Consider the following 16,454-nt stretch of genomic DNA (forward strand, 5'->3'; position numbering starts at 1 on the left):
TAAATCAATTTAATATTTTTACTGTAGCATGCACAGTGCATTATTTAATGAAGAAAAAAACACAAAAAATAAATAAATTAAGAATCTTAAAATATATTTATGATGTACATACTGGAAGTCAAATCAGATTGTAATAATATCCAACTGTCAGAACAGAAATTATAGGAGATTGTGCGGCTGCATAGATATTTGTACCTGGTTAATGTTCATCATAAAGAGTTATGAATAACCTCTATATGATATCCCAAATAAACCCAAATAAGGGGCATGACAAGGACAAGAGTTCTTGCAAAGGTACTATGTGTCAAGTGAAGCTGAATTAAACCAAAGTATGATTGACTTCAGAGTAGCCAGACACCACCAAAATGACCAGAATCAGCCCTGCCAAATATATTTTACTAGAAAATTAGATTGACTTAAAATGTATACGCCACCAATGATCACATCATACTGACCACGCAATATGTTAACTTTAAAGCTAAGAGTAACCACATTAGGTTTAAGCAATAAAAAATGTGTATACACTGCAAAAATAAACTTCTTAATTCCTGTGAAGAAACTTCGCAAAAATAATAGGCAACATCGCAGCAGTAATACTGTAATGGTACAGGTGAACTTGAAATTAAATGGCTAGGCTGGTATCAGTTTCAGAATTAACCAAATCTGCTTTATCTCTTGCCATTAGACAACTGGAGTAAAAAAAATCTTCCTTGTTTCTTCTTTCATAAAAAATAAAAGGCCAAACACTGATTTGTTCATGGTTTACATGAGGCATTGAAGCTAAGATGCTCCTATTAGGATCATATTTTTCACTTCATTTTGCAAATAAAACACAATAAAGCCACTACAATGCCCTTTTTTCCAGATACTTCCCTGTTTTCTTAAACTTCAGCAGGACCTTTGAACAGCTGGCATTCAGTCTCAAAGTCACAGCCTTGGAGCAGCTCCCCGTAGTGATTTCTGACGTCTTCATAGAGCGGCATGGAGGCCTGCTGATCAGTCATGTCGGGGAAAGTCACCGGCTTCTCATTGAGCAGTGGCTGCAGTCTCAGGTCGCCTCCACCGCAGTCATACAGCACCAGGAGTAAGTTAGCTGCGTAGGGTAACATGTGGCTGGTGCGGAAGGAGCGATGTGCCTGCATGGCGTAGTTAGTTGAGGTCAGACTGTTGATGTCCTTAAAGAAGCCCAGGAGGGTGAGCAGTGGCAGGAGGGTCTCTGCATGACCCACCTGGACTGTCACCGCTTCAGTCACCTGCCGGCCTGATCTGTGATACAGAATATATATACATCAGTTTCAAGTCTAATACACAATGAGCTCTGTAAAAAAAAGTGAAAAAATATAATTATTATCACCTGTTCTTGCTGGCTGTAGCTTATTCTATGGAGCTCAACTCATGTCCAAAATGTGTAAAAATACATCAGTGAGCTCTGGCTGACATCTTCCTTCATTACAATATACATGAGCACTAAACCGCCCAACAAATGTGTGTTCATCCACAGCTGGAAATAGCCCCCAACAAATGCCCAGAGGGGTCAGGATTTTGGATTCGTTTAACATGACAAAATTACAAAGTCGCAGAATCCTGTATTTTTCTGTACTGAAAGTCATTCAAGTTTACTCACTTGTTCTCACTGGCTGCTTGGTTCAGTCGAGCGAACATGTCATGGAAGAGAATGCAGCTCGACTTGCTGTTAATATCGTACCCGTAGGCTCTTTTCCAAAATTGCTTCAGGTCATTCGCATACTCCATAACCTGTTGAACCACACAGGACAAATCAAGCCAGTGTGGATGTGGGGTGGGGGGCTTTATGTGATGACTGAAAAAGATAACAATCTGTTTGTCTTTTGTCATGTTAGGTAACATTTCAAGCTTCCTGAGTGTTAGGTCAGCTTGTAACACAAGACACAAAACACTCTTTGTGACATGAATACTGCCAAAAAGCTTCTCAAAGAATGAATACTGTGGTAAAGCAGAAAAAGTCTTAATAACTATTCTTGATAGAAAAAAAAGAAGTAGGTAAGGCAGGACTGTTGAACTTGACCTTCTAAATGCTTCTTCCTCTTTCTTTTATATTTATTTGTTTATTTAACAGAGACAACACAGACCAAAATACAAAGACCCACTCAGCGGAGTGGAGATCTCTGCTTGGTGGCCAAGCAGCCACCCAGGTCTAATAGCAGCCACTCTAGGCAATTCTTGCAATTTCAGCAGACGTGTTTTCGTAGCTCCTGGGAGCAAAAAAACATAAGTGCTTCTTCCATTTTTGATGGAGCTGCAGCATAAAGGGACTTTGAACAGTATTAACTTTGTTTGTAGCACATTGAAATAGGAAATATCAGCAATAAACACAATTAAAGCAGACCAAAAAAGAAACTATTTAACTACACAGCTTACTTGTCACTTGGTTAAGAGGAGTGAGCAGTCAGCAGTGACAGTATAAAACAGTCAATAAAACAAGTTTTTCAACAGTGTGAATCACCACAACCATGAGAGATCCTTGAGCATACATTCATAAGTGTACACACAAAATATTTGGCTGATTGGTCCAATAGTTTGAGAGATAAGCTGCAGACAGACAGATACACAAACACAGTCACATGCACATGCAAATACACAGCCAAATGCATAATTGATAATAAAAAGAAGTGATGCAACAGATGTAGCATAGCATGTAAAGCAGGAGTTAAATTGCAACAGTCTTTTAAATTTTGGTTCAAACAAATACATTAAATGTATTAGCAAACGCCAGCAAAATCCCCTAATTTCTTTCCAAAACAAGGGAAGACAGCAATGAACAACTTAACAGGAAAGCGCCCAGAAATTAGCATGAAACTGTTAAAAAGTTATACGAAAATTTACCTTAAAATAAGAAAAAAAAAGGAAAGAAAGAAAAGTAAAACACAAAAACAAATAAGAAAAGACTGAAGAAAGTGCTATTTTTTTTTTCTGTGACATCATTTTAAATATATAAGTATAACTGTAGTTTTCTGGACATTTTTTCCTAGTTTTTTGATCATATCTAATAATCCCCCCACCTTATTATAAGGTCTTTTCTTTGTCGTCTTTTACAATTTTTTTGCAATTTGTAGAACATTGCTGAGTTGCTCATTATGTTTTTAACAAATTTTTTGGTTGTCAGGTTTAAATGCTTGTGAAAGGCATTTGAACACTGCACAAGACAACTGATGCCAATCCCCCACCCCCCAAAAAAACTCAGATCATTGTGATTATAAAAAAAGGCCTGTAAATAAATAAACTTCACACAGTCTAACCCATTGTGATAAATGATTAAGAGTAACAGCAATCACATCAGGTTAGTGAGCCACAAACCTATCCTCCCACCTCCACGATGAAGTCTTACCTGCATGCTCTCACACTGACTCATTAAACCTACAATCATTAAATAGCCAAGAGACGTACCTGTGCATCCATCTCATCAAAGAGTCTGCACCACGGAGAGTTCACAGTCTTGATGGCAAACTCATAAGCACACAAGTAAAATGCAGCTTCAGCCATATCTGCAAGAGAAAGGTTGCAATAAAATGATAAATTGTGAAGTCAATCGGACCAGGCAGCTATTAAAGCAAACACAATCAAAAACACCGGGACATGTCCCCATTCACCCTAAACATCATACTATGTATTGCATAATTATAACTGCACCACTTTGTGCCCTATAGCACCTCTTCAAGGCCACAGAATAAGTCAATACTGACTACAGCTCAGTCCAGTGGAGCGTCAGTACTTTTAATTAGAAAACAGCTCCACCTACTGTGCAAAAACCCTCTGTGAAATATGACCAACAAGATGTTCAGCACAGTATCTTCCCCCGATTCCTCTCCTTTAGTGACTGCTAATTGTTGTACTTTGACTTGCACTGCATGAGTTGTTTTTTAGACCACAATACTTCTATCTGAGGGCCCATAGTTTCATACAATTTCCTGGAAAGAAACTGATGTGTATATGTAAATTAATTGATACATTTCTAGAAAGAATTGTGCAATTTGGTACTAATTATTGGGAAAATGGAGACAATGTTCAGCTAAATGATAAAATATGAATCTAATGCATGCATCAGTAGTGTCTGAACAGAGAGGAAGAGAGATGAGCAGGCACACAGATTCACAAACTCAGACAAGGAGACACAAAAGCAAGCAGGGACGCAGCTCTACATGTGATTCAAAGGAAGCAGAGAAGGAGAATCGCTGCTGACAGGTGCAGAGAAATGTGTTCCTGGTGTTAATGGCCAGGTAATTGCTGAAGGGCGGCTGTGCAACAATTAACATATAGGGGGGCTTCCACTTAATTCTTTTTTTTTGTTTGTTTTTTTTTTAAGATAGTTTTTTGGGGGCCTTTTCCCTTTACTTGTAGGACAGTGTGAGAGATACAGGAAAGGTGGGAGAAAGGGGGGGGGTTGACATGCAGCACAGGGCCACAGGTTGGACTTGGACCGGGGCCGCTGCAGAATCCTCAGGCACATGGGGCATACACTCTACCCTGTGAGCTAGAGGTCGCTCCGTCGCTTCCACTTCTGGTGTGAACCAGCACAACGCTGTGATATTCCCACCTTGAGCAGGCAGTGTAAAAGGAGCTATTGTAGCCTTGTTTGGCAGCTGGCGGCTGTACCACTCTCAGTTCAGGACCAGTTTTAAAAACTGTTGTTCCTACAAGTCACTAAGACACAAAAATATTGGAAAATAGGGTCCAGGTTGAAAAATAATGGAGTTACCCTTTAAGTGCATAAATTTGGTGGAAATTAACATCATTAAACTGTTAGAAAGATTCTGAATGCAGGGCTTGTAAAGGGCCATTTTATGAGATGTTTTCAGCTAGACAAAGGTCTGATCTAAATACTTCCTGCACCACTTACCACTTGTGATGTCATTGTAGGGGACTCTGAGGCGGTCTGCAATCTTCTCCCGGACCCTCCTCAACTCTGGTCCCTGACTGAACCTGTCCACCTCTGACAGAGCTTCTGGGTTGTTATCGACTTCCTGCACAAACCTGGTGCACTTGTCGAAAAACCTCATGAGGGCATCATTCTCTGCATGGTTAAACTCTTGATCTGGATAGAAAAAAAGGAACATGTTAAAATGAAATATCAGAGGTCATCGTACTATATTTGATAGGGATGTCCCAATAGGATGGATCGGTATCAGGCCCGATCAAAGCATTTCTTAATTGATCGGGATTGGTTATTTTAAGCACAGTTCCCACCCGTTTCTTTATTTATGTCCACTGTCACACAGGTGTGTTGTAAAGGAGGAGCACAATTTGCAGCACATATTCACATTTTATGGTAATGCTGCTACCCCAATAAGTAGTAATTGATTTTTTTTTTCGTTTTTGACTCAAGCTGATACACCACTTTGAGTGGAATTTAAATTTTTGTGGTTCATTTTTAGTGAACTACTAACATCATGCTGTAATTTTTATTATGACAAAAAATATTGATGTCCAGCTATAATACTACTAATAAGAGAAATAGTGATTATATTACACACATTTTAGTTTATTTATTTTACTTTGCTGACAAAACAAATGCTGCACTAAGTGTTTGATTTGAGGGCATTTTTTTCTAAATACATATTTTACTTCTTTTTTTAAAAAAAAAAACAAACAAATGCTGCACAAAGTGGGACTGTGATGAGAGACAAATAACAGTTTCCTGTTTTTCTTTCTTTTCTTTTTTTTTTTTTTTTTACAGTTTTTAGTTTTAAAAAAAAGCCTTTAAGGAATTGTTTGGACGCAGACATTTTTCTTGTGCTACAATGCCGAGCATTTAAACTGTAAAGCATATACACTGGATTGATTTTAATATCTTTACCTTTAAAGTGTGCATTGCGGCTGTATCACCCAGGTAAATACAAGTATCGGATCGGAACTCGGTATCGGCAGATACACAATATCAAATAACTTGGATCGGTATTGTGGGCAAAAAAAAAAAAAAAAACTTGATCGGGACCTGCCTATCTGAAGTGACGGTCATACCTGTGATAGCCCAGAGCTCTGTCAGTCCTGCCTTGAACGACAGCGTGCTGTTGACACACCTGTGCTTTGAGCTGGTTATGAATCTGATGAATCCTCCTCGGAGCTTCTCCTCTGAAATCAGTGAGGGGAACAGCTTTGACAGCCTGACGGCCAGATGCTTGTGATCGTTCACACCTTTCTGGACCAGTCTGCCGTCCATGTCCTCATTGTACCACATCGTCCACTGGGTCTGGATCTCACGCAGCCAGCTCTCTTTGCCCGAGGCGCTGCTCTTCACCAGCTCGTACAGCTTCCGCATCTTCTTCACATTTTTGGTCGTCGGGTACCTCGTGCCGTGTCTTATTATCGCAGTCAGATGAATTGCGCGACATTGCTCAGACGGAGGCTGTAAAATAGATTTGTTTACAGCCAGTATGTCGTCTATGAGATACGGGTTCACTTCCTCGTACCTCCCTTTCGTGCTAAAGTATTTGGCGATGGCCGGTATGTTTAGATTGAAATCCTCATGAGTCGCATCGTTACGAAAACAGCAGCAAAAGCAAGTTGTGACGGTGAAATGAACAAGAAAGATTTTCCAAAATCTGGTCGGCATGATGTAGTCAAGTAGCTTGTTTGTATGGCCGTGTGCACCCCCACCTACCAGACCCCAAAACTGAGTGACGTCACCCATGGACTGTCTAACCAACCAATCCGTTACATAGAGCCTGTCCTCGCGCAGCTTGCACAATAGACAATAACGGACATTGACCACTTTTTATCACGAGTGCTTGTACATTACACAGTGGTGGAAGAAGTACTTAGATCAAAATCCTAAACCTATTTATCAACAAAATGCATATTCGATTAAAAGGGATTCTTTTGGTTCATAATTTCCATTGAGAGATGATGTCTGGATGTGCTCTGTATTTAAACAAACAAACAAACAAACAAAAAGTATTACAATCAAATCATAGGGTCTAAGCTGCCTAAAGTAGGCCCACAATAAATTCATAAATACAATTACAAGTAACTGGCCCAATTAATATTATATTATGTATATTTTGATGCATTAATATAGCAGGTGGTAGGTTTTTTTCTTTTCTTTTTACTGTAGACTATATAGGCCTACTGCAGTTTAGCTTGTGGATTTCACCATGGGATCAATAATCTTTATCCATAAGAATACCTTGTTTTTGTATTACCTATGTTTCATATTGCTAATCTTAATCTGTAATATGAGGATGAAATAAATGTACTGGATTTATGTGTGCAGTATTTCACTCTGAAATGTAGTGGAGTAAAAAAAAAGAAATACTCAGGTAAAGCACAAATACATAAAAACTGTAAATTAATACAGTATTTGAGTTAATATACTTAAGTACATTCCACCACTGTTGCTCTCTTCCTTTCAAAGGTCCAGTGTGTAGGATTTAAGGTGATATAAGGTTAAACAAGGTATATAATATTCATAACAATGTTTTCATTAGTGTATAACTACCTGACAATAAGAATTGTGTTTTCATTATGCTAAAATGACCTGTTTATGGATCATTTTTCAAGTGTTATTTGAAGTAATACTTTTTTCAGTCACAAGAGGCTGAATTGCAGCACTACCCCATGTTTTCTTAAAAATGAGTTACAACAAGCACAGAATTATTCTGTGTAGCGCATAAAGAGAATTAAAACCCTCTTTTCCAGAATCTACCCTGTCAACCTAAACTCAAGCAGGACCTTTGAACAGCTGGCACTCAGTCTCAAAGTCACAGCCTTGGAGCAGCTCTCTGTAGTGATTTCTGACATCTTCATAGAGTGGCATGGAGGCCTGCTGGTCAGTCATGTCGGGGAAAGTCACCGGCTTCTCGTTAAGCAGCGGCTGCAGTCTCAGGTCGCCTCCACCGCAGTCATATAGCACCAGGAGTAAGTTAGCTGCGTAGGGTAACATGTGGCTGGTACGGAAGGAGCGATGTGTCTGTGTAGAGTAGTTGGTTGAGTTCAGGGCATCGCTGTCCTTAAAGAAGCCCAGGAGGGTGAGCAGTGGCAGGAGGGTGTCTGCATGACCCACCTGGACTGTCACTGTTTCAGTCACCTGCTGGCCTGACCTGACATACACAACAAGTGAGAAAACGTATGTGAGGGCACATAGGGACACATTTAAAAACTCTATACCAGTGCAAATCTGGCCCTGACAGGATGCCAGGTGGCTCCTCAAATATTTTCTAATTTACAATAAAAATAAAGCAATTCACACTGGGAATTAAAGTGCAGGATCCCTGCACCCCCCGACAGAGCCCCTTATGTCCTAAATTCCTAGAAATGTCCTAAATTCCTAGAAATGTCTTAAATTCCTAGAAACGTCCTAAAATCCTAGAAACATCCTAAAATCAGAGAAATGCCATATACACCCGGGAAAGGTCCTACAATCCTAGAAATGTCCTAATATCCGAGAAATTTACTAAAATCCTAGAAACATTTTAAAATCTGGGAAAGGTCCTAAAATTCTAGCAACATTTTAAAACCTGAGAAAGGTCCTAATATCCTAGAAATGTCCTAATATCCGAGAAATGTCCTAAAATCCTAGAAACATCCTAAAATCCAAGACAATTTCTAAAATTCTAGAAACATTCTGAAACCTGAGAAAGGTCCAAAAATCCTAGAAATAGAAAAAAAATCAGAGAAATGTCCTAAAATCCTTGAAACATCTAAGATTATATGTCTTAAAATCCTAGAAACATGCATGATGCTGCTGCCACTGGCCCCTGGCCTCCTGTCATTTGCGTGGCCCCCAAAAGCAAAGGAAGCCGAGTATCCCTGCTCTATACAGACAGCATACAAACTAGTCTTTGGGTGACAGCAACAAAACAACCAACATTAAGGGAGCAGCAGATAAAACCAATGATACTGGTGATGGTGTCATCTATTCCTCTGAAGGTTTTCATCTGTGTCCTCAGTAAGTATAACCTACATTTGTAATGTATGGACTGCAGCTCATTTAAAGTCCACTTACTGGTTCTCACTGGCTGCCTTCTTCAGTCGGTTAAACACATCGTGGAAGAGAATGCAGCTCGACTTGCTGTTAATATCGTAACCGTAGCCCCTTTTCCAGAATTCCCTCAGGTCACTTGCATAATCCATAACCTGTTGGTGCAGATAGTTCAAAGGTATAGCCTGTATGTGGGAGGCCTACACAGAGACTCTGAAAATAACAATTTTCCCAAGATAGCAATCTGTGTGCGTTCTGTGAGCTAACATTTCCGGCTGCCTGGGTGTTAGATCAGTTTGTAACACAAGACACAAAACGTGCTTGCTTTTAACGCTAATGTTAATGCATTGTGATTTTTGTTTTTGAGTGTATAGAAACAAGCAATACGATATAAATGATTTGTCTGCTGGGGGTGCTGTGTACCTCTGACCTAGATTAGACAGGGCTGTTTGCTTTGTTCTGTTTGTGTTGGATTCAATAGTTGATTTAGAGTCGGTGCCCCTACGTGCTCCTCTGCTCGGCTCAAAGTGCCCATCTGAACAGCTGAAGTGCCTCTCTGCCACTTTGTTGTGACCCTAAATCCAAAACATAACCCCTCACCATTAATCATGTGTACTATAGAGGTGCTGCCTCTTGTCACCCCCTGCTGTTTCATTTTGGCTCACATGTGATACATTTGAAAAACATTTGGTTATGTAGAAAAACTTATGTTCAATACTTACTAATGAAGAGCTCTACAAATAAAAAAATGTTTGTCAATGAAATAGATAAATTTTCCTCCAAAGTTGCACAGTATGGCCATTTTGATATTTTTAGCTTTTTATGCAGTGTCTCATGCGCATTTTGACACATCACAGAAGAAAAATCATAGGTGTGAATAATAAACAAATGTTGGCTGAATTCATTTTGTTGCTTAAGGCTCTGTCTGTATGTAGACAGATACACTGTAACAATTTGTTACAGTGAGATATGCTGTAAAAATACAGCCAAATTCTGAAATTATGTAAAGTTTTTCCAAAATACATTAAAAACAACACAAATATTTTTGCTTTTTGAACCCCATATTACACTGTAAACCTCGAATGCTAGTGTAGAATATTATAGAATAATGTAATAAATGTAACGGTAATATACTATTGAAGTACTTTGCCTTATTAACACTGTAAAATAACGGAAGGATGCTTATTGTAATTTTATGGAAAAATTGTTACAGTGTGATGATTTCATCTATCAACCTCTAGTCCATGTGCAAACTGAGTTTTAAATCACTAAAACTGAGATTTTTTTGAAACCCCCAGAGGTGCAGATTTTTCAAAACTTTGGTCTCTTGTTATCTGTTATCATATGTAAAACAGAGTGTTTGGGAAACAATTATATAATCTCCACAATCTGTGCACACCTATTGTTTCTTCATGTAATAAACATATGCTAGAAACAACTACAATGGTGGACTACCGGCTTGCTAACATTGTGTTAGCACTGCTTGGTCTAATGCTGACTTTACACTTAAACTTAGTATTGCACCACTTCACAGACGAAGAGGCATCTGCTGCACCCAATGGCTTTGCTCCATCTCAGCATCAACTGTTTACAACTGTGACGTAAGCCTGTACATTCTGTGATCTTTGTTTTGAGGTAGCTGATGGCAGTTAACACAGGCAAGCATTTGGAGTTGTTTTTCCGTTCTAGTGTGGAGATATTTTGTAAAACGAAGGCTGTGTGGACTGAATTATTTTTAAAATGTAGGGGAAAATGATCAATTTTCAAAAATATGTGTCTATGTGTAGACAGGGCCTCGGTTTCAGGGTTCTGGTATTGTGCGTGCTGGCTAACTCACAGTGTCATGGCTTATTGGGGCGCTTAAATAGAGCAAAGTTGTCATTAATGCTGTCCGTGACACCTGTGCTTTTATGAAAAAGCCTGTGAAAAAAATGTCTATAGTGCAGAAGAACATCCCATTTGTTCTCACTGTAATAAATGATTCCATAAATAAATTAAAGTGAAACAAACATTGCTGCCACATTAAATCTACATGCAGTTGACCACAATTTTCTCCTACCTTTGCATCATCTTCATCAAAGAGCTGACACCAGGGGGAGGTCACCGCCTTGATTGCAAATTCATAAGCACACAGGTAAAACGCAGCCTCAGCCATTTCTGCAGGAGAGAGGTCGGTGTAGCATGTTTAGTGGTGACTATACACAGGAAGGTGAGATGCCAGAAGAGTGACATCACCTCAAAGTACACAAGAATAATCATACAAACACTACATGAAGTAGTTTGTCTTGATCTTACAAGTGGAGCACCAATACCGAAGGTTAATTAAAAGTGATAAATGACCGGCTCGCTACTTTTGGCACAGAGGCCTCAGCACTTCCAAATTAGTGAACAGCTCCACCCAGTGTAAATTATGATCACTGGGATATTCTGCACAATGTCCTTCACAACACTGACTATTTTACTGTTATTGTATTTAATTTAATGGATAATTGCTGATATCAGGTAGCTATGGGTCTATAGTATCTTTTAGGCAATGACACTGATTCATTTCTGTATAAAATTAACTCAAAAGGCAAACTTACTCAAGAAATGTACTCTTTCCTGCGCTGGTATCTTCAAATTAAGGCTTTAAATGAAATATCAGCATTAGCCTGAAATGCATACTTCTGCTGATATGACAGACTGATAAGGTCTTTAATTATGCAGCTTCAATTACTCTAAATAGGTCAAATTTGCACTGGTTGTGGCTTTTGTCAGCATTGTCGCAGGATGAGCATCTTTCAGGCTTGTTAAAGCAAGTTGAATTTTACAGTTCTGTGTGAAATTGTTACATTACAATAAATATGTTATATGTTAATTCCACTGCAGGAGAGTCTTCACTGCAATAAGGTTAATGGCAACTGGTGGCTTTGATCTAACGGTGTCAATTGCCCGTTGGAAAAGGTGTGACGGAAAGATAAAGTGGTGAAACAGTTAAACAGCCTTTTTTTATGTGGATAAAACCAATTTTTTGCTCAGCAGTGTTCGATTTTATGACACAAGGCCTTTTTTTTATCTGGATCTTTTTGTAAATAAACATTGTGATTTTGTCTATATCAGTTTTGGCATCAGCCAAGATGAGTTTCAAAATATCAGGCATTGGCAAAAATCAAATATTCTGCACCCTCCTTTACAGTCTTGTTCAGTTATTTAAGAGGCCCAGTGAATAGGACTACCAAAAGCATGCATCATTTGTTGTTATGATAAGGGCAAAATACTTCAGAATTACCGTGAGTGATGAGACTTTGTGGGACTCTGAGGCGGTCTGCGATCTTCTCCTGGACCCTCCTCATCTCTGTACCCTCCCTAAATTTTACCACCTCTGACAGAGCTTCTGGGTTCTTATCAACTTCCTGCACAAACCTGGTGCACTTGTCGAAAAACCTCATGAGGGCATCATTCACCGTATGATCAAACTCCTGATCTGGGTAGAAAAAAGGAACATGTTATAAGGAAAATATATATCATATATAAATCATAATACATTTGTTGTGACGGTCATACCTGTGATAGCCCAGAGCTCTGTCAGTCCTGCCTTGAACGACAGCGTGCTGTTGACACACCTGTGCTTTGAGCTGGTTATGAATCTGATGAATCCTCCTCGGAGCTTCTCCTCTGAAATCAGTGAGGGGAACAGCTTTGACAGCCTGACGGCCAGATGCTTGAGATCGTTCACACCTTTCTGGACCAGTCTGCCATCCATGTCCTCATTGTACCACATCGTCCACTGGGTCTGGATCTCACGCAGCCAGCTCTCATCACCTGAAGCATTGTGTAGGACAATGTTGTAGAGCTGCTGCATCTCCTTGACGTTTTTGGGTGTCGGGTACCTGGTACCGTGTCTTATTATTGCAGTCAGATGAATTTCTTGACATTGCTCCGATGGTGGCTGTAAAACAGATCTGTTTACAGCCAATATGTCCTCTTTGAGATGTGGATTCACTTCTTCGTACCTCCCTTTTGTATTGAAATACTTGGCAATTGCTGGTATATCCAAATTGTCTTCAGGATTCACATAATTAAAAAGACAACAGGTGATGGTGAGGGAATAAAAGACAGTGAATTTCCAAAGAAAAGTCAACATTTTGCATTGAGGATGAAGCTTGAAAAGAAACTGTCCCCAGAACTTGTCTAAAACATGGCGTTTGTCGACATCAAAAATGGGACTGAGCAGAGTCCAGTCCAGTTTGCGTAACCTAATTTCCTCACAGTATATCCTAAAGTCAAAAGTAAACAGGTTCTTACACAATATCCCTTGACTGACAACCTCAAAGAAAAAATAAAACAGTGAAAACAAAAAATACAACAGAAGTCTTGATAGATTATCAAGGTCTTTGATGATTCAGATCCTTTTTACATAAATGTTTCATTGTTTGAATTATAAAATTGCTTCCACTTTCACAAAAATCATTATGTATCCATATTTTATGGTGTTGTTGTTGTTGGGATGCTCTTTGTTTGACCTACTCTCTTACTGCAACTTCTGACACTGTGGTTTGACCTTCTAACATTTATTATCCAAGTTTCACTTCAACCACTGTTGGATCAAGGTAACACAATAAAACATTCACCACAGAGTCTGATCATCCGTTCTAAGAACTCATGCGTAGATGCAGCATGATATAGGCATTTGAGAAAAATATGACCTTATGCACCACTTAATGCAGTGTTGCGCAGGATCATGGACGTCCGTTTTGTCATTTATAACACATCCACCCTACATTATTTATGTTCCTTCTAATTTGTCTGCCATTTAGATTTTAAACACGACTAGAAATGATTTGGTTGATACAAATTCAGTCTGACAGGTTGCACAGAAATGCTAAAAATGTTTAATGTTTTTAATGACGGTATTAAATCATGGCTAAAAAAGAAACAACATTGTTCTCACACTTAATTCCACAGTAGACACACCAGTATTTTGTATGGATGTATTCACTGTATGGATTTCAGGATGTATTTTAAATTTGTTGAAATAACTTAACAGATGTGTTTTTGGTAGGCTATTAGTGAGTGTATATTGTGTTTGGAGTTTCTGGTGATTTTATGGATGGACTTTTCTTTTCTTTTAAATAAAGCCTCCTTTGGACAGGTGTTGCAAATGAATGTTTCGCTACAAACACTAAACACAGCGCATCTGGTTCTTGTGCATAAATTTACAACTCTAATGCTACTCTGATGTTCATATCAAATAAACTCATCTTAACTAAACTAGGTGAATTTCACATTAGTTAATTTTTAATTGTTGCTTCTCCAGCCTTACACTTACACTATTTAACTCAAATTACTCTACAGATTGGTAAGAAATCAAATGGGTTCTACATAATTTCAATACTTATACATTGTTATACACCACTTGCATATCAGCATGCCTTCAGTTGCCACATGTTTCTAAATGATATTTATAAATGTATGTAAAGCAGATGCGAGTTGTAACATCCCCATCTGCAGATTTTGACATCCTGTAGCTATTTATTAAATTCTTGCAGGGTCTGAAAATGAACTACTCTTATTTATGGGTCATCTTGAAATTTGACATATCTGTAGCAGCAATATGTCATTAAGTGTTAAACATGGTACACACAGATATTGACATGCATAGCTAATACTGCATCACAGGCTTTAAAGTATCAAAAAGAAAAAAGCTTGCATTTTCTGTCTTAATTTCTTTTAAAATGTTGTCAATATTTACAGGTTGTTTATCCAGTATTCAAGCCAATTCTGCTAGTTTTTATGATCCATTAATTGCTCAAATCGTATGTATTATTTGCGATTTGTTCGCGCAAATAATAAATACTCTTTTGTTTCAGTTGCACAGGGAAGTCAGGCTCAACAGGAGGCCCCACTATTGGTCAGTCTATTCAAACCTTTAAATAACAACAGAAACTAAAAGTAAATTCTGATCTAGAGTGGGAGCTGATAAAGAGAAGTGTGTACTGGGATGATTTCCTTGAGCCAATGAAAAGCTTTCAGTACTAACTGTAGGTAACAAAACAAAGTGACTGGTGACAATGTAAAGGCTTGTAGAAGTCCAGTTAGGAGAGGATGCACACATGGTTGTCTTTGCAAACCTGTTTTAAAACTGGATAAAGCTCATACTCTATTGTTAAGATAATGTGTTTATCAAACTCCAGTGCTAAGTCACAGATAATGCAAAAATGTGGGGGTAGGATTTTATGATAAAAGTCATGGCCTCTGCTTGGTTGTAAAGATTTTGATGACTCATCAGAGTCTAACAGCATTCCTGTTTTTTATGTAAGTTGGAGAAAAATCTGTGCTGCGCAGTCAGGCAATCATGCCTTTAACAGGAAAGAGGCTACTAATTAAACAGATTATCTCTTAAGCGATTATATAAAACAGATCCACTGTTAATCCATGAGGGAATCACATATCAGTTAAGGCTGATAAGGATGCAGAGACAGTGAATGCTTTTTCAGACCAAACAGAAGAAAATGTACTCAGTGGTTATTCAAGATATGCCAACTCAATTATACAGTTTTATCAAGCAGTATGAGCTGATCAGCGGTATCAAATCAGCATGAGCGAAAAGCTTGAATACAAGCAAGTATTCATTAAAATGTCAAGTGAAACTTTTACAATTCTGAGGGAAGCACATTATTTATTTGTGCAACATCCAGGACTTATTAGGACTATGAATGTCCTCCATATCATAATTTATCAACAGTGGAACTGTATTATGATATTTTGATCATGTGTGTTATTGTCTGATGTGAACCAGTTGCCCAAATTCATGTTTTGAAGCATACTTTAATTAAAAACTAACAAGATTTCTTTTTATATTTATTTTTCTTACAGTTTTTAACAGTTTTGTTTGATGTCATTTATCCAAGTGAAACACATTGATTGCATTGAATATCAATTATATTATTTGATATGACTTTTTGCTGCGTTGTTTTTAGGGGCTGCAGGGGGTGGCTGAGGTGTGACTTCATTTACTTTTTATATCTTGACCCTCCCTAGAGCTACAAATATTTCTCTTGAGACTCCCTTGGTGACTGGGGCAAAATGCATGACCCTCCCTTCACCATAAATAACCACGTCATTTTAACTGACACGTGGAGCAAAGTGCCTTAGCCTTAGTCGCACATGGTGTGTGTCTCTTTTTGTAGTTTCTGGCAATGATAGATAGAGCAATTTTGATGATTTTTAAAGAAAACGTGCCTCTTAAATCCAGTAATAATACTCTGTTTCAGACCTTAAGTAGTTTTTTGTATCTATAATTTACTTGAGATCTTATATTTCTGTCAACTTTCTCTTTTACTCCATAAAATTTCCAAAATACTATGTGTAGTTTTAGTCCACTACATTTCCCCTTGGCATTTTAGTTACTTACTACAGAATAGGGAAGGGAGGAGGGGATGGGCAGGCTATAGATGGAATGGGAGAGAATGAAAAACTGGATTCTCAAAATTCTGCTAACTTTTTTATTACCAGCATTACT

The 16,454-nt window shown here is 38.4% G+C and overlaps 2 protein-coding genes across 2 annotated transcripts; both read right to left on the reverse strand.

The window, feature by feature from the left end:
• Positions 1-73: 73 nt before the first annotated feature.
• On the reverse strand, positions 74-6,816 carry LOC121954582 (multiple inositol polyphosphate phosphatase 1-like). Its single transcript, XM_042502179.2, has 5 exons — positions 5,995-6,816; positions 4,874-5,068; positions 3,424-3,521; positions 1,625-1,755; positions 74-1,266 (listed from the first exon to the last, which is right to left on the reverse strand). The coding sequence occupies exons 1-5, from the start codon at positions 6,662-6,664 to the stop codon at positions 882-884; spliced, it is 1,479 nt and encodes a 492-aa protein (XP_042358113.2). The 5' UTR covers positions 6,665-6,816; the 3' UTR covers positions 74-881.
• A 488-nt stretch (positions 6,817-7,304) lies between these two features.
• On the reverse strand, positions 7,305-13,156 carry LOC121954583 (multiple inositol polyphosphate phosphatase 1-like). Its single transcript, XM_042502180.2, has 5 exons — positions 12,497-13,156; positions 12,222-12,416; positions 11,013-11,110; positions 8,978-9,108; positions 7,305-8,072 (listed from the first exon to the last, which is right to left on the reverse strand). The coding sequence occupies exons 1-5, from the start codon at positions 13,074-13,076 to the stop codon at positions 7,694-7,696; spliced, it is 1,383 nt and encodes a 460-aa protein (XP_042358114.2). The 5' UTR covers positions 13,077-13,156; the 3' UTR covers positions 7,305-7,693.
• Positions 13,157-16,454: the final 3,298 nt, after the last annotated feature.

This window comes from Plectropomus leopardus, chromosome 13, assembly GCF_026936395.1.
Source record: "Plectropomus leopardus strain MGB_pleo_1.0 chromosome 13, ASM2693639v1, whole genome shotgun sequence".
Lineage (NCBI taxonomy): Eukaryota > Metazoa > Chordata > Actinopteri > Perciformes > Serranidae > Plectropomus > Plectropomus leopardus.

Bases quoted from the DNA above. Each gene is read 5' to 3' on its own strand.
- LOC121954583 (XM_042502180.2), bottom strand. From the start codon at position 13,076: ATGTTGACTTTTCTTTGGAAATTCACTGTCTTTTATTCCCTCACCATC. The intron at 11,111-12,221 runs GTAATTCTGAAG...TCTCTCCTGCAG, and splicing joins ACAAAGTCTCATCACTCACG to AAATGGCTGAGGCTGCGTTT. The intron at 9,109-11,012 runs GTAGGAGAAAAT...CTGCACCAACAG, and splicing joins TTGATGAAGATGATGCAAAG to GTTATGGATTATGCAAGTGA.
- LOC121954582 (XM_042502179.2), bottom strand. From the start codon at position 6,664: ATGGGTGACGTCACTCAGTTTTGGGGTCTGGTAGGTGGGGGTGCACAC. The intron at 1,756-3,423 runs GTACGTCTCTTG...GTGGTTCAACAG, and splicing joins TTGATGAGATGGATGCACAG to GTTATGGAGTATGCGAATGA. The intron at 1,267-1,624 runs GTGAGTAAACTT...TCTGTATCACAG, and splicing joins CAAGCAGCCAGTGAGAACAA to ATCAGGCCGGCAGGTGACTG.